The sequence below is a fragment of the Phyllostomus hastatus genome, unplaced genomic scaffold (genome assembly GCF_019186645.2).
Source record: "Phyllostomus hastatus isolate PE091 unplaced genomic scaffold, TTU_PhHast_1.1 phas_contig_86, whole genome shotgun sequence".
NCBI lineage: Eukaryota > Metazoa > Chordata > Mammalia > Chiroptera > Phyllostomidae > Phyllostomus > Phyllostomus hastatus.
Window position 1 is genome coordinate 4,784,963 of NW_025333977.1, and position 18,626 is coordinate 4,803,588.

An 18,626-nucleotide genomic window follows, 5' to 3' on the forward strand; every position below is an offset into this window, starting at 1 on the left:
AAACTATTTTAAATTATAAACTTAATTTTAAATGCATCTAGTTGTTTGAACAAAGTAGAAGAGATAGAAAATGCTAAAGTTAAATTTGAGTCTGTAAGCTTGTTATCTTTGACTCAGAAAGACACATTTATCAAATGGGTGTAAAAGAACACAAAGTCCTCCTAGTCTAATCATTAAGTTTTTATTGATCCAAACCCAGACCAAGGCTAGAATTTCATATTTTACTTCAGAAAAAAAGAAGAAATCATTTTTGAGGTTAATCACCTGCTTTATTTACTGATTTTATTGGCATCATTGTGAAAGGACCATGTGAAGTTAAGGATCGAAGTGAAGGGAGTCTCTGTTATCAAATTTGTGAAGTCCTTGCCCATTTATTAATAATGCAGCATATATATTTACCGGGAAGAAGTGCAGGCCCCACAAGCAGGAGGAAGGGAAGTGGGTTCTGTCATAGCTGAAATACCTTTACATGGGCTCCACTTCTCAAAACTTCACAGATAAACATGCACCGTGTTCATTCAAATCACGTTTGACACAAAAGCAGTGCTTTAGAAGTACAGTCTGTATACCAGTGAAGGTGTACATGCCGAGGTTGGGTGTTATTTTGAAAATCAATTTTTATTTTATAGTTTTATATTGATTTGAATGCGTATTTACAAATATAATGTATAACCACACTTTTGATTTCATCACTGGTATTTTTGTTTAGGATAATAATAAATTAAAAACTAGTGTAATTTAAAGAAAAAAATTGGTTTATAACATTCTAGACATCATGTGAATATAGAAAAAAACAAAGCTGATGGTCAAATGACTGGTGTTGAGAAATTCTATTTTGAAATAGTTGTAATTATTGCTATACATTTCAAATACTTCCTGTTTAGTGTAGACTGGAGTTAATTTCTGGTGGAGGTAGGCTTATAATTTACTATGCAGGAAAAGTGTAGCTGGAAATAAAATTATAGAATCTGTGTCTTAAGAACAGATAAATGACACATGTAAGATGTCATCCACAAGACAACAGTATAAGCACTTCATTATATAAAACATTCTATTCACATAGATGAAATTGCCAACAGTTATGTTTACCATTTTGTAAGAATTCTAGAGGCAAAAAATAACTCCCTGTACAACTTCTTACTTCCATTTAACCTTAAAATGACAAGTAACAATATTTCTTTTTAAAAATGTTTAAAATAAACCAGTGGTATCGTATGGTTATAAAGTTATATTTTGAAAATTTATGAAAGACAACTGATTCTTAAGTAACCTTGTTTTGTGGAGCACAGCATTTCTCTGTCTTTGCTTTTAAAATGACCAGTTTGAGTACTTTTTAGAATGTGGAAGAGTCTATTCCTAATCAATGTTTATTGGTACATAATATGGGTGGTACAAAAGGGCCCAAAAGAAGGCAAAAATGACTCACTCCCTAAAAGAAAAAATTGCAGAAGATGGCAAGAAGATAGACCAGAGAGAGAGGAGGGAAGAAGATGATGACGTAAAAATCTGCAAAGTTTCTGGTCCTGATTTTGTGCCCCACCGGAAGGCAGGCCAGCATTTATCATTTAAGAGTAACTCAGGAATCGATCCTTTTCCAGAAGTACCCTCACCTGCACTCCCTTCGGGGGTGGGGATTAACACTAAACATCCAGCGATAAGGTGAAACTCAAATGCAGAGTCCTGACACTGTTAACTTCCAAGCAAATGTAATATATGCTATAGTTACAAGGTCTGGAACTTAGTGTAGTAAGAAAAATTCGTATCTGAGCCATTAAATTGAAAAAGATTATCGTAAATGCCCATATATAGCTACGTCAAGTAAGAACCATCTATGGTAACTATAAGAATATCCTACTTTACTTGCAGACAATATCATTAATACATTGCATATGGCTATGCTCACTGAAATTTTAGTTTGGTTCCTTTTGGGCAACGGATGTTGACATGCAATTAATACAATCATTTTCTCATACAAAACATCTAAAGACTGGAAACTTTCAAAGACAAAAGAAAATGACATTTTTTAAATTGTGCAATTTGTATCTGAGATAATTATTATTGTCTTTCACTTTATCTTAAGAAACTTTTCCCAGGTAGGCCTTATTATTGCCCAGATTTAGACACACAGAAACTAAAATGAGATATGAGAAGTCATGTGGGAAATAACACACCAAAGCAAAGCAGTTAGGATTAAACATGGACCTGTGTGATGCTTGATGACTTTCCCAAACTAATCTATCAATACTTATACTGTTTTTATTGGTTCTAAAGAGAAGAAAGGGAGACAGAGACATTGATTCGTTGTTTCATTCATCTATGCGTTCATTGGTTGATTCTTGTATGTGCCCTGGGATGAGCCCACAACCTTGGATAGTGGGACAATGCTGTAGCCATCTGAGACCAAGCCAGGGCAATACCTGTAATATTACATGTACTAGCATTTGTTGCAAGAGTGATAGTAAAATTGATATGAACAAATTGGTTTGTGATAGATAGCAGGTGTCACTGCCAGAACCTATGTTGACATAGTTCAGACACACAATTTTACCTAAATCTCAGATCAACTCTGTGAAGAAGCATAGTTTTATTTCTAAAATGTAGATTTTCAAAGTAAAAAAAATAGGTTGCTTTGTTTGAAAACTGCAAAAACAATTTATAACTTTTGTTTCAAAGTTGTTACATATTCCATAATAAGCTTTAGTTCTTGTGTAAACTCTACCGTTACATGTAAATATTACTAAAAGTAAGTATATATCATCTAGTAAATGAAAAAGCTAGGGACTTTAATTCCTATAAACACATGTATCATGAGATAACGCCATTCAATTATGCTAAAATTCAACTGTCAATGTAATAGATTTTGGATGACCTCAGTAAATCAATATTTTAATGCAATATCATCATTTATACCCAAGTTATCATTGCAATGCATTGTCTAGCAACTTTCAATAAATGAATTATTATCTGTAAGTTAGTGAGTAAAAACTGTTACATTTCTTTAAAAATAGAATAAAGAACAAAATAATATCCTGAAATAACAAGGGATGTTCAGAAAATATTTCTAAAGCAAGTAAATATTGTTTTTCTTGCACATTGTATGTTTTAATATTTTCTGAGGTTTTAAGAATTAAATATATTATTTTAAATGTAGGTAAGATGAATTAGGTTATAGATGAAAAAGTTGTGAATTTAAAAGAGCTCTGTGTTTAAGCATCATATTTTTCTTATTTCTGAGAGATATATCATGCACGGCTATTTTCTGATTTATTAACACACACAGTTCAATCCTTCTTCATAAATGCCACTACAGCAAAAACCTCCACGTGAGCACATTCAAGACTCCAAGCCACTCAGCTGAGCCTTCCCAAATTCCTAATGCACAAAATCATAAGAAAAGAAATATAGTTGTTTTGTGCCACTATGTTTTGGGGTCATTTATTATGCAGAAAGAGTTCCAGAAGGTAAATTCAGACAATACATATACTGTGCTCATCAATATGGTATAAATATGTTTGCTGGGCAATGAACACTGGTCATGGGCTCCTAATATTTACTCCCTGGGTAGAGGGCTCTGCTAACAGTCCACTCCTGGACCTTCCAACTCCCTTACTTACTTCTCCCTGGGAGAACTAGGGACATGTCTAATTGGTAACTATGAGGACATCAGGACACTTTTCCTAGCCATTCTCTTGTTTATTTTCAGAAAGGACCTTTGAGTAGAGACCACAGATTCTGTTGATCTCAGCTAAGATGGTCACCTGAGCAGTGATTATGCAGAGTGTGTTACTATGCTGGGTAAGTCTGTCGAATTCTATAACTCAGCATATGGACATGCCCTCACCTACAGATTTAAGCCATATAACATTTACCCCCATGTATTTCTTTTGTTTTATCTGGTGATTGAGAATTTAGACAAGAAAAAGTGATACCATTAATTGAGACCTTCTCCTTCAAAAATATACAATGCTGAGCATAATTGCTAAATGCATAGTCGTATTTTGGGATGAAATTATTAGTTTGAATCATATTACAATAATGATATTTCACTGTCTATAACCAATATACTTAGCAATTCTCAAAACTTTAACACTATATGTATGATGGGAAATTGCATGTTGTTCCGTATTTCTCTGGCACCTATCATGTGTCCAGTAATCTGGGAAGAACATTTTCATGTTGAAAGAATCAGTTATCAAATTTTATTTGACTTAAGAGTAAGAAAACTTATTTCTGAAGTATCGACTGAAGACCATCCATATAACACCAACTGACGAGTTCATAATATGTGCACCACTAGATCTTCTGCCAGACATACTAAATGAACCTCTAGGAGTGGATTTTAGAGTTTGCACACTAACAAGCTTTCCAAGTGATCTTTACAGCAAATGTAATCTCCTGTTACTTTTCAAGACAGCAGAAACATGACTCAATATACTCTGTGATAGTTAATGTTTAGTCAGACTTTAGGTATTAGACCCAATGGAGTCTATTAACAACCACAATTTCCTCACAATGTGAGAAACAAGATAAACTACTTCAAAATGTATGTAATATAACAACATAAAGTTTATTGAATTTTTACAGTATGCTGAAGACATTGATGTGCATTTTACAAGATACCCTTCACCTTCTTGTAATAGCAAGGAAAATAATTATTATGTCAATTTTAAAGGTGAAGAACTCATCTTGAAAAGAGATCAAATAATATTCCCAAAGCTGAAACATAAATAGCCGAGTTGAATTTCAACATTAGGTTTGTCTTCCTTGAAAGCACAACTCCATCATTCAGTTTCTGAATTTTGGCTGTTGAAGGAACTAGGAATGTTAAGTGAAAAAAAAAAGACTGAAAATAAAATGGGAATCTTAAAATAATATTGGAGAAATATCATGATAGTAAGTGAATACAGCAGTCTTAATTTCTTCATCCACTAGAAAACAAGTTGGTATTTGAAAAAAAAAAACATTTCTATAATGGTTTTGTAACAAAAAAAATTAAAAATATGTCTTTTTTTGGTACCAGTTGTTATTTTTCCTTTTTAATTTCTGATTTTATTTATTTGGGTCTTTTCTGTCTTTTATTTGATGAGTCTGGTTATTTGTTTGTCAATCTTGTTTATTTTTTCAAAGAACCAGCTTTTGGATTCATTGATCTTTTGTATCATTTTTTAAGATTCTGTTTTGTTTATTTCTGCTCTGATCTTTATTACTTCCTTCTTTCCTTTCACTCACTTTAGGCCTTATTTGCTTTTGCTTTTCAAGTCCCTTTAAGTGTAAAGTTGGTTTGTTTATTTGAACTTCTCTTTTTTTTTTTTTTGAGATAAGCACATAATGCTATGAATTTCCCTTTTAGGATCACTTTCCCAATGTCCAACAGATTTTGGATTGGTGTGTCCTCATTTTCATTTGTTTCAAGGTATCTTTTGATTTCTTCCTTGATCTGTTGGTTGACCCATTCACTGTTTAATAACATGTTATTCAGCTCCCATGCCTTTGCAAGTTTTTCAGTTTTCTTCTAGTAATTGATTTCTAGTATCATACAAATGTGGGCAGAGCATCTTCTGATGCATAGAATGATTTCTATCTTCTTAAATTTATTGAGAAGAAATACAAAGAATATGCCAAAGGAATACAAAGAATTGTAAGAAAATATTATGAACACCTCTATGCTAACAACCTGGATAACCTGGATGAGATGGATAAATTCCTAGAAACATACAATCTTCCAAAACTAAATCAGGAAGATTCAGAGAATCTGAATAGACATATTACACCTAGTGAAATTAAAGCAGTAATCAAAAAAACTCACAACAAACAAAGCCCTGCACTGGATGGCTACACAGGTGCATTTTACCAAACAGTTCAAGAAGAACTTGTCCCTTTCTTATATGTCCATTTCTTAATATGTCCCTTTCTTAAACTGTTTCATAAAATTCAAGAGGAGGGAAGTTTCCCAAACTTATTTTATAAGGCCAGCATTATCCTAATTCCAAAGCCAGATAAAGACACTACAAAGAAAGAAAATTATACTCTAATATCCCTGAAGAACAAAGATGCTAAAATCTTCAACAAAATATTATCAAACTGAATACAGCAATGCATCAAAAAGAGCATACACCATGATCGACTGGGATTTATTCCAGGAACACAAGGTTGGTACAACATTCACAAGTCAATAAATGTGATTTACCACATAAACCAAATGAAGGATAAAAAACACATGGTCATATCAATAGATGGGGAAAATTATTTGCTAAAATCCAGCACCCATTTATGATAAAAACTTAGCAAAGTAGGATTACAGGGAACATTCCTAAACATAATATAGGCCAAATATGGCAAACCCACTGCCAGCATCATACTCAATGGACTAAAACTGTGAGTGTTCCCCTTATGGTAAGGAACAAGAAGATAGGAATGTCCACTTTCACCTCTCTTATTCAACATAGTTCTGAAAATTCTAGCCACGGCAATCATACAAGAAGAATAAATAAAAGGCATCCAAATTGGAAAGCAATAAGTAAAACTGTCATTATTTGCAGATGACATAATACTACACATAGAGAACTCCAAAGATTCCACCAAGAAACTGCTAAAACTGATACATGAATTCAGTCAAGTAGCAGGATACAAAATTATTATCCAGAAATCAGTGGCATTTTTGTATGCCAATAATGAACTATCAGAAAGGGAAATTACAAGAATAATAGCATTCACAATTGCTACACAAAGAGTGAAATACCTAGGAATAAACCTAACCAAGTATGTAAAGATCTGTACTCAGAAAATTATAAGACACTGAAGCAAGAAATAGAAAGAGATACAAATCAGCAGCAGCAGCACACACCACACTCATGGATAGGAAGAATTAACATCATTAGAATGTCCATCTTACCCAACGCAATGTACAGATTCAATGCAATTCTTATCAAGATTTCAATGGTGTATTTCACATAACTAGAACAAATATTTCAAAAACGTATATGGAACCACAAAAGGCCCTGCAAGGCAACAACAATCTGAGAAAGAAAACTAAGGTTGGAAGAATCATGGTACGTAACATGAAACTATACTATAAAGACCATAGTAATCAAAACAGCATGGCACTGGCATAAAAACAAACACATGTATCAATGGAACAAAATAGAGAACCCAGAAATAAACTCACTCCTTTATAGTCAATTAATATTTGACAGAGGAAGTAAGCACATACAATGGGCTACTGTTGGGAAAATTGGACAGATACATGCACAAAAATGAGAACAGACCATCTTCTTACACCATACACAAAAACAAAATCAAAACAGACTACATACTTAACTGTTAGACCCGAAATGATAAAAATCATAGGATAAAACAGAGGCAGAAACATCTCAGACAATCCTCATAGCAATATTTTATTGGCTCTATCTCCCCAGGCAAGGGAATCGAAAGAAAAAATAAATAAATAAACAAATGGGACTATACCAAAGTAAAAATGTTTGCATAGCAAAGGAAATAATCAACAAAATAAAAAGACAACCCACAGAATGTGAGAACAGATTCACCAAATCATCTGATAAGGGGTTAATATCCAAAATTTATATAGAACTTACAAAACTCAACCTCAAAAAATTAAACAACCCAATAAAAAAGTGGGCAAAGGACCTGAATAGACACATCTGCAAGATGCTCAACATCACTAATCATCAGAGAAATGCAAATTAATACCACAATGAGATTATCATCTCACACTTGTGAGAATGTCTATGATCCATAAATCAACAAACAAACAAGTGCTGGCGAGGATGTGGAAAAAGAGAAACCCTTTTGCACTGTTGTTGGGAATGCAGACTGGTGCAGCCTTGCTGTGGGGAGGGCGTATAGGGGGACTAAATGGTAATGGAAGAAATACAATAAAGATTAAATAAAAATAGGTGTGTTTTAATATAGTCCTTAACAAACAAAAAATAGTTGATTATATTCACAATTAGTATGGAAGAAAGTTTTGTATATAGTTTTGGGTAGCCTGAGGTATAGATCAGAGAATAAAATATCAGGCCCTCAATTACTTGACGACTTTGTACTGATAAAATAACTGAATACAATGCATCTCTCGTTCTTAGTATATAATAAAGAAGCATGTCTTAAATAAAGAATAAAAGTTACCTTTGAGAAGATACACTTAAGGAATTTTACAGTAGACAGGAAAATAATGAAAGCACGAGTTAGAAATATAAAGGTACAATTAATAAAGGCTTACAGATGAGAAAATCTTATTTGAGTTATCTCCTCTAAAGAAATGTGCTAAATTGACATGAAAGCATTTACCTACACTTTTCTATATAATTGGTTTTTGACAATTTTAAACATTTTTATGGGACTATAACTCCTTTGAGACTTGCGAACTGTACTGTAACGATACCTATGATTTTCTGTTAAGAAAAATATTAAAGCAAACTCTACTGTTTCTCTGGGTTTCTAGAAAATTACAAATATCAATATTTTACAAATGTTATTTTCCATTTCTGTATATGAAATAATTGTTTATTACCAAAGATATGTACCCTCTTAAATATACTCTGATGAGGAAGAAATAGGCAAAGAAGAGATATATATTTGGGAATACATTCTTTCAAAAGATAAATTGTAAATGGACAGGGAGTCACCTGAGTTAGTATGTTGTTTAAAATGATATAATGAGTTGAAGAAATAGAAAGTGTATTTTAAGATAAATCGATTTCAGTTTTTTCTGCTGTTAATGTTGGAAAGTCAAAGCTACTTATATTTTAGAAATCTTTAACTTTCACATAAATTGATTTAAATTAATGAAATGGGTTTAAAGGAAGTTTGTCTTTAACACTGAGAAAATAAAAGCTATCTATCAGCTTGTTACAATTTTCACATCTATGAAAATGCCAGTCCATCATACCATTAATTTATTACCTTTTCCTTTCTGTTTCAATTCAGTCTATGCTTGGAGTTTAATATGAGTAGTTATGAAAAATAACAATTATGAAAATCCATGGAGTGTAGTGAAACATATGATGATGTTTAATTGATTCCTAAGCAACTCGTGTGAATTCTGATGAGAGGGCACCCTTTTACTTTTGTACTTATTTATCTTATTAGGTTCTAGAGCATAAACAGGCAGAAACCTACTCTTGTACTGCATGAAAACAACTCAAGAGGGAAGAGTGATGTGACCACCAGACTTCTGTGATTTCAAAGTACTTTCATTTTCACAGCATAGGGTGGAGGAATTAAAATTGCCATAAGATATTTTATAGATTCAGCCCTGGCTGGTGTAGCTCAGTGGATTGAGTGTGGGCTGCGAACCAAAGTGTCCCAGTTTCCATTCCCAGTCAGGGTACATGTCTGGGTTGCAGGCCACGGCCCCCAGCAACCACACATTGATGTTTCTCTCTCTGTCTCTCTCTCTCTCTCTCTCTCTCTCTTTTCCCCCTTCCCTCTAAAATAAATAAATGAAATCTTAAAAAAAATAAAAAAATAAAAAAAGATATTTTATAGATTCAACATATACCAAAACTCAATTAAGCAAACTTAAAAATAACAACCTAAGATTGTGTGGACGAATAAACAAACATCTTTAAATACTACACTTTGACCTTTTCTTCTCTGAATTTAGCATTAGGCTGACTGTGGTAGAGTCACCATGGTATAAAAAGAAAGCACTTACTGTATTCTTACAAGTTATTTCATAAACCGAAGTTCAATGTGAAATTTGATAACATGCAAAACACTGAAAATGCAATGATATTGAAAACCACTGTGTAATTTGGCTGTTACCTTGACACCTTCGGAGAATGTGATTCCATCCGCGGCTCTTTTCCAAGTGATTTCTGGTATCGGCTCCCCTTCCGCTTCGCATGTGAGCGTGACTTGACCGTTCTCATAGGTAGTTTCATTTTTAAGCTGTATTATGTGAGGCTGTACTGTAAAGAATATATACATCACTCAATCTGCATTGGAGGAAAGCCATGATGGGCACTGAAGTCCGCATTAGTGCGGCAGGGAATGGTTAACATTATAGCAGCGACAGCAGCGTGCCTTGCTTCAGAGCGGGGCCAAGAGAGTTGCAAATGGGTAAAAAAATTTTGGAAACAATTCCTGTCAATCATCATTATAAAATAAGTTGAAATGTCTTACTTACTCTTTACTTACATAAAAATTATAATCCCTTCCAAAATTTTGCCAGTTAAAGAGACACTGTATTACATATTTCTTCTTTTAAACCACAAATTAAAATTTCCTCTTTTAAAGCCACATGTGTAAGTGTGGGGAGGGGGGCGTGGGGAGGATGGCAGGCACCTAATGAGTTATTATCTCTTAAGCTCATAAAACAATTTAATCAAAGAAAAAAACTGATGGCTATACCCTGAGTATGTAGTATGTATAATTATGTAAAATATTTAAAAATATATAAAGTATAGGCACATAAATACTATTTATTTTTATGATCCTAGGTGATTTATTTTGACCTCAGTTTATCTTAATATTATCAGGCAACATAACTAAGTATTTATTTATAATTATCACTTCTTTGAGAAGGAAAAACATTATGTCTAATGGTTTAAATTTTCTTTTTTAAAATATATTTTATCGATTATGCTATTGCAGTTGTTTCAGTCCCCCCCAACCCATATTCCCTTTTGCCCTGTACCCACCTCCCACCTGTATTCCCTCGCCAACTTCAGGATCATGGGTTGTACATGTAAGTTTTTTGGCTTCTTTATTTCCTGTACTATTCTTAAACTCCCCCTGTCTATTTTTTATTGACCATTTATGCTTCTTAAAAACAAACTAAGCAAACAATTAGAACAGGAACTGAATCACAGAAATGGAGATCACATGGAGGGTTATCAGCAGGGGCAAGAAGCAGGGAGAATGGGGGAAAAGGTACAGGGAATAAGAAGCATAAACTAATTTAATATTAAAAAGTATGGCCATCCACAAGTTTACATAGCACCACAGACATTCCTGTTTGTAAACTCTAAATCCTCTGTACTTGTTAAATTTTTACTTATTAGGACATAAAAGGTATAAAATCCAGTACTCGTTATTTAAAGACAAGTAACAGGTATTTTTAAATCTTCAAGTACAATTGATCATAGGATATAAATAAATTGTTCTTAATCTTAGAAAATTAGATTCCTGATATCAGAAATATAGTATACATAATGTTTAACAATCCAGTGTTTACTCCATTGATTTAATGAAGTTAGTTACATTTTTAATATGCATTACATGATTTTGTGTTGAAATAATACAAATTTGTTCAGTGTTACTATATAAAAGTGATTACAACAGTGATGTATCATATATTTTGTGCATTATTTTCTATTTTATAAGATGAAAATATTGAAGATTTGTTTACATCCATTCTCACTCACTGCTACCCTATTAAATAATAAGTAAATGAACACTATTTAATATGAGTCCATTTTGGTAAGTGAGAACAGTACCCTCTGGAATTATCTCAGGCACTATAATTTAATCAATTAATTTGTCATAGTGAGTTACATTTATTGAATGTAGTAGGTTTTCTTTTAGTCCTCACCCAAGGACTTGTTCACTGATTTTTAGAGAGAGGAAGGGATGAAGAGGAAGAGAGAGGGAGAGAGGGAAAGAGGAAGAAGAGAGAGACACATGATTGTTTGGCTCTCCTATGTTCCCCCCGCAGGATGGAACCTGCAACCTAGGTGTATGTTCCTGACTTGGGGTCAACCCTACAATGTTTTGGTGTATGGGACAATGCTCAGCCAACTGAGCCATCCGGCCATGGCTCTTATTGTAGGTTCTAAAGAGAACATTTTTTTAAGTGGGAAATACTGTGGAAACAAATAATTGACTTTCTATAATGTCTAATAATTTTCAGTGTGTTTGTTCTTCCCTCTATCTGAACAATTTTCTCCTGCCTCTTAGCTTTGCTGACAGCTAGCTCATCATTAAATATTATGTGTGGACACATCTAGTCATTACCCTTTTGAGTAACTTTCCAACACCATGCTGTCCAAAATAACAGTTCTCTCTACCCAGGACTACTATATTTATCCATTTTCACTTTCTTCTTAGAGTATTTTATTATTCCAATTTTACTGAATTATTTTCAAGTATTTTGACATAGTTTTGTCTTTCTCACTCCATCAGAATATGAGCTTTATGAAAATTTCTCTGCTCAGGAAATGTTTCTATTACATGATCACAGGCCCAACTGACAGAAGATGTGCCCATGTGTATGACCACTCAGCATTGGTCTGTGGCCCTAGGACCCATGCATCTTACAGAGACAAATACTGGTCCTTTTTACTGTTACACAGTCCTCCCTCCCTCCTGTTCCATCTCTGCTGTGAAAGCATTTTGTGAACAATGTTTTTAAACATGGAGAAAATATACTGAATGTTAGTACTGCATATAATTTTTAGTGTTACGCTTTTTAAAGAGAATACTCATATTCTAAATATTCCCCAGCAAAAATTGTCTTTCCTCTTGAAAACATAATGAAGCTAAATAAATAATTTATTTAAAAAACATGCTAGTCCTCTACTCTCTATAAGATTACTGAAGAAAGCAATATGGTTTTTAGTAATTATATAGGACTTACATTATATTTCTCTTAATGAAATGAGAATATTTAATTATAGCTGCAAGTCAATGTTTTCTAATTATAGCCTTATAGGTGCGCTCTTTTTAAGTATAATGAAAGTAAAGCTAATCCTAACATATTTCATTTAAAGATTTATGAAGATCAAGCCATAACTATATGAGATCCCAGTAGCATAATTTGAATAAATTTCTTTAAGCCCATATTAAAAGTCAGCTAATATTTTAGAGAAACTTGAACATATAATTTCATATAATTCTTAAAATAATTATATCTGGTAGCTGCAAGTTTGAAATATATTTTAGAAATGAGAAAACTGAGATTTAATTATGAACCATTTAACTTGATTTAAACAGTTCATAACATTGACAGAGTAAGATTTGACCCTGGCCACCCTTTAGACCTCAGTTTTAACCACTAAGATATAATACTTACCAAAGACTTGGAGGAAGGCCTGTTTTTCATCTTCTCCTGCCTTATTTGAGGCCCTGCAGACATAATGGCCCCCATCGCTATTGATTATGTTTCTGACAGTGAGTTCTGTATTGTTTCCTTTCAATATGTACTTTTCATTGTCTTCAATGAGCTTGCCATTCCTAAAACAAACACAAAGAAAAAACAAAACAAACATAACACAAGCAAAAAAACCCAGAGCTTGATCTTCATAAATCTGACTTTGTGACTCAGAAGAAAATGATCATCAATTTCATGGACTTTGAAACTCCTTTAAAATGTTTGCACAGAAATTCTATTAAATGTGTCTCAGGAACCTAATGAATAAAGTTTTCATAAATACGTGTTGACTCACAAACATCAAAAAGTCTTTGAATTAAAATCATCAAAAAATCTGTAGCTGTCAATCATTTCATGGAGATTGACAGAAAAGGTTGTATTCCTATCAGAAGTATAGTTCTAGTAGCCCAGTAAAACATAATGCAAAAATATTAAAGTTATACCCAAAAATAGTTTGACTTTAGAGACAATAACATTCGAATTATGTTGAAATACTGATACTAATCTTAGGCAAAACAGCACATTGGCTCAATCTGTACTGTGATTATTAAACCAAAAAAATATTTTTTGATGATTTTAATTCATAGACTTTTTGATGTTTGTGAGTCAACACGTATTTATGAAAACTTTGTTCATTAGGTTCCTGGGACACATTTAATAGAATTTCTATGCAAACATTTTTAAAAGAGTTTCAAAGTCCGTGAAATTTAAATACAAACCAATGCATTTTGAAAATAAGTACTGCCAATAAACAGTAAGGTGAAAGAATGATGTAAAAATACAGTAAAAGAAGTTATGATTAATATGATGATTTAATTCACTAATGAGGAGAAATCACTTTTTAAAGAAGTTCCTTCTCAGATTTAAATACTTTTTAATATTTTCCATGTTCCTTCTGGGCCAAAGCCATGTTCATTCTGCCCTACTTCTAGCCCTTGCTGTCCACTAAGACACCGCCTTTCATACTTTTTTTGTAATGACTGCAGTGGGAAATGTTTTAAATATCTTCAAATCTGAAATACTTTCTGGAACTCCCCTTAATACGTGTGAAACCTTCTTATACTGTGTATTCTCTTTCATTCTATTTTATTCTCCACATTGCCTTTTCTTCTTTCTGCTTTTCTTTCTTCTACATATTGTCCCTTCTACTTTTTTTCTTATAGCATTGTTTTTGAAGATTGGGTTGACTTTAAAGTCAACTAATGTACACAGCTTAGGATCTGCTTTTAGGGCTAGTGAGACCTACTTTCCATATATGTATAAATTTAAAAAGAAAAATATTTTAAAACATTGAAAAATATGTCCTCTATTGAAACAGGACATTTTTTTGACAAAGCAAATGATCCTTCCAGTGAATTTTGGTTTTCCTTTCCAGGAAGGACTGGCATATATCTTAATATAATCCCTATCCTTCTATAGAAGAATAAGATCTGTTTTTTCAATTTCAACTGACATCTCTAAATAGATCATGAAATGTAAAAAAATATCATAAGAACAGAATGAAAAATAGGTTTTATAAACCAAGAAGAAATTAAATTAGTACTCTGTATTTTTATCTTTCTCACATTTTTCCTGATCTAATATTTATTATTATAAAAATGGCATTTCAGCACTTTTGGATAGAATTTCATGTATTGATAGAGCTTTCAGTGAAGTTGGTGATGCAATATATTTCTCAATCTAGTCAATGAAAAATATGCACTTAATACTACTACTAATATAATAATAATAATACAGAAGAAGTTTCAATAACTTGTGATTTATACAACACTTCCCTTATATTATTCACCTGGCTGAATTCTCACACATACCTCATATGTGCATTTTCCTCCTCTACTCTCATTCACAGATTATAACTAAAAAATTTAGTATGATTTCCTCATCCCTCAATTCATGCAGTAATAAAAGCAGCAGATTAACTAAGTGCCAGTGTTTTGTTCTGTTGTTTTTTTGATGAGGGTTATTCCCTTGGCTCATGTGATATATTGTACTAAGTGTCTGAAGTACAGCGAATGAGTGAGACATGGGCACTTATTATGAAGAATTCCTTATATGACTGGCTGTAATGGAGGGTATTAAAACCCTATTGATGAGTTTATACCTTTCTGGATTTTGTTTTTAGTGGGGACGAGAAGAGATCTGCTATGGTGGGAGAGAAGAGAAAGAAGATGGCTGGCATACTCTGGGAATTTTCAAGGGAAAACAAAATCCATGATTTGAGTTCTCAGGAGTTCAATTTAGGCCCCGACTGACATAAACAAAACATCACAATTTCCTCCTTTTTGTCTCCATGACTTGTTCAGGTGCATTGGTAATATAGTAATGTGGGTCTAAGTCAACTACTGCAAAGGCATCCCCTGGCCACACCGATTGTGGAGATCCCTCCTGTGCCAGATGATGACAGTTGGTTGCCAACATCAGGACTCAAACTGCTGCATTTCTGTGGCCATGAGGGCAGCTGGCATGAGGACAAGGCCAAAACACCTAAGAGGGCGAAGGCGAAAGAAATGCAGTCATACACATGTAGTCCCAGTCCGACTGCATGTGAGCCCTGAGCAACCTGTGAACGTTCAGCTATTTGAGCCAATAAATCCACTCCCCAGATTAAAGCCCCTCCAAAAAAAAGGAAAAGAAAAAGAAAAAAGCTCAATTTAAAAATATCATTAAAGGATAACAAAAAAAGCGATAGTTCTTCATACCTCTCTGCCAACAAACCTGTTAGAATCACACATTGTTATTCACAATCCATTTCTGTGGAATGCCATTGTCTGAGAAAAACTCCTGAAGGATTTGAATGGCATTCCATGAGCCCATCCTTTGAAACTCAAACTATTTCTCTAAGTGTCTCTTTTCCAGGCACACGTAAATAGGGGTTAAGTTTAATGAATTAATGGAAATGACAGAGAAGGGGAAACAATTCCACTTTTTACTATAATGTAGTAACAGGGATAGACATACCCACGCATTTCAAAAAGTAAAACCCTGTACACACATATTAAGTAACAGTTACAAACATCGGTCAGTAAGTAGTACATGACAGTGAACTCTGAGGGCCCTCACAGCCTCTACCTGAAGACAGTCGGCAGGCCACAGCTGGTAGGAGAACCTAGACACAGCCAGGCACTGTATCTGAGTTGGAAGACAGAGTTCTTGGTTGGATGAGACAAACGAATAAAAAACAAATTAAAAAAAAACAGAAATAGACAGATACATGCAGAGAACAAACTGATGGTTGCCAGAGGAGAGGGAGTTTGGGGGAATAGGTGAAAAAGCTGAGAGATGGAGAACTACAAATTGTTAGTTACAAAATAACTGTGGGGATGTTAGACTCAACACAGGGAATATCAATATATTATAATAAGGTATGTGGTGCCAAGTGAGCACCTGAATTATTGGGAGATTACTTTGTAAATTACATAATTGTCTTATTGCTGTGCTATATATATATATATATATATATATATATATATATATATATACACCTGAAACTAATATAAAATAAGATAATTTCAACTGTAATTAAGACAAAATTAAAAATAAAGTTTAAAAATGAAAAGTAAGAAATACAAAGTGTACCCTTAGAAATAAATGAATAATAAAAAAAAAACATGCCTCATAGACAGAATGACCAGGGCTCTGGGTGCACCTTTGACTTGGGTTATGTCATTGTGTTCATCTCTTTAACAGTTTAATCTAACCAAGGTGACTGAAAACAAACGCATGATACCTTTTTGAATAAAATTCATAAAATATGCTTTCCGTCCTGACAGAAGGGTAAGATCACAAGCATTTTCTTCTTGAGCATGACAAAGGACGGGGGCCGGAGGGGCGTGGGTGCACAACCCACCTGTACCAAGAGATGGTGGGCTCCGGGGAGCCGGAGGCCCTGCAGGAGAGCGTCATGTCTTCTCCCCTCTCTGCGGTAGCGTTGAAGGACTTCTGAGGCATCGTGATGGCCGGTGGCACTGAAACAGGTGGACACAGATAAACAGAGATGAGAAACCTTTCTCCGATGCCACTGGGACATTTTTACCAATGCTTTCTGCTGTCGTTAAGGCTGAGCTTTAAAACTTGACAGTCAGCATCTGTCCTTATCACTAGGACCAACTTGGCTGTGGAGTCAAATGACTTTCGGGTCACTAATTTACCTTCTGATGTAGAATGGAATAATGAGGTAATTCACTCTAGCACTATTTTACTATTTCAATCCATCAAAGTAGACTAAACGACAAAACGCCAAATAAACATTTTAGTATATATGTATGTATGTATGCATGAATATATGTGCATTGTGACATATAGGTATGTATGTGTGTGTATATATACTCTTTTTATAAAATACTGCTCACAAGAAGACGGAGTATTGCACCGTGACTTACAGCAATACCAAGATCTACTAGGAGCATAAACGGATTTCCTATTTGGATTTTCATTGCTATATGTAATTCTATAAGTAATCATTCACTGCTTCAAAGACAAGGCTTTCAAATTAGGTGTCAAACTATAATGTATTCTCTGATTAACTGCATTTAATTTCTTTAAACAACTATGGAGCATTTGATAAAGAGAAACTGCTCAAGCCATAGTGAGTATGAAATAGATTTTCATGAACAATTCAATTTTAAAATTAAGCTTCTCCAATTTCTAACTAATTACATTGCAAAACTGTAAATGCTGCACATTCTGGACATGTTGAAACTGTTACCGAAATGCACTATTTGCAATAAACAAATCAATAACATCCATAATAGAAGCTAAATTTCAGAGTACAGCATAAATTTAGATTTAATGAACACATTCATGGTTTTCAATTGAATATGACAAAATGATATTCCCCAAATTAATTATATCAATGTATTTAGTGTTTTTTTACATATACTAAACAACTTGGCAAGGCAGGCATTTACCAGTGTGATTATAATCAAACAACTCTACAATAGCATTCAGGGCAGTGTTATCGCCATTGATAGTGGGGAGAGAAACTGCTATGTATCTTAGCAACTAGTCACAATAAATCAAGTTCTGCCCTCACAAAAATTGATGCAATGGGCATGATCTGACATGGTGTTTTAAAGTAACACAATAATTACTATTATAATAGAATGGACTAATTTTTAGATATTGTCTGAATTTTAAATATGTTGAAATTTAACTTTCTGTGTCCTGTTTGCTTTTTCTTGTAATTATGAAAAAAGAACATCACAATAAAAATGTATTGTTTTTCATTTGGTTATTATAAATGTAGCTGTAAGTCTACTATGACTATTTTTATTACAACAGTGAAGATTTTAACTCATTAGATAATTATAATGAAAATAAACTCTTTAATAGAAATTCTCTCTAGAGTAAAGCATTTGTGTAGACAGAAACACTTCCAAATGGAGAATTACATGCTCTGGTGGTTGTCCCATTACTATTACTAACCTCAACAAGTTACTTATACTTTATTTAATCTTCTTTGTAGAAATTGCACTTGTGTACACTGGATAATCTGTAAGAACTGACAAATCTT

The 18,626-nt window shown here is 33.4% G+C and overlaps 1 protein-coding gene across 2 annotated transcripts in view; it reads right to left on the bottom strand.

Moving 5' to 3' along the window:
- The window catches only part of NCAM2 (neural cell adhesion molecule 2), a 416,937-nt gene that overhangs the window by 135,124 nt on the left and 263,187 nt on the right, over positions 1-18,626 (bottom strand). For both annotated transcript variants that reach the window (XM_045851671.1, XM_045851672.1), the window contains exons 6-8: positions 16,962-17,079; positions 13,037-13,197; positions 9,787-9,932 (exon numbers count right to left, since the gene is read on the bottom strand). In XM_045851671.1, coding sequence (XP_045707627.1) covers positions 9,787-9,932; positions 13,037-13,197; positions 16,962-17,079 — 425 coding nt within the window. The remainder of the gene's footprint in view (positions 1-9,786; positions 9,933-13,036; positions 13,198-16,961; positions 17,080-18,626) is intronic.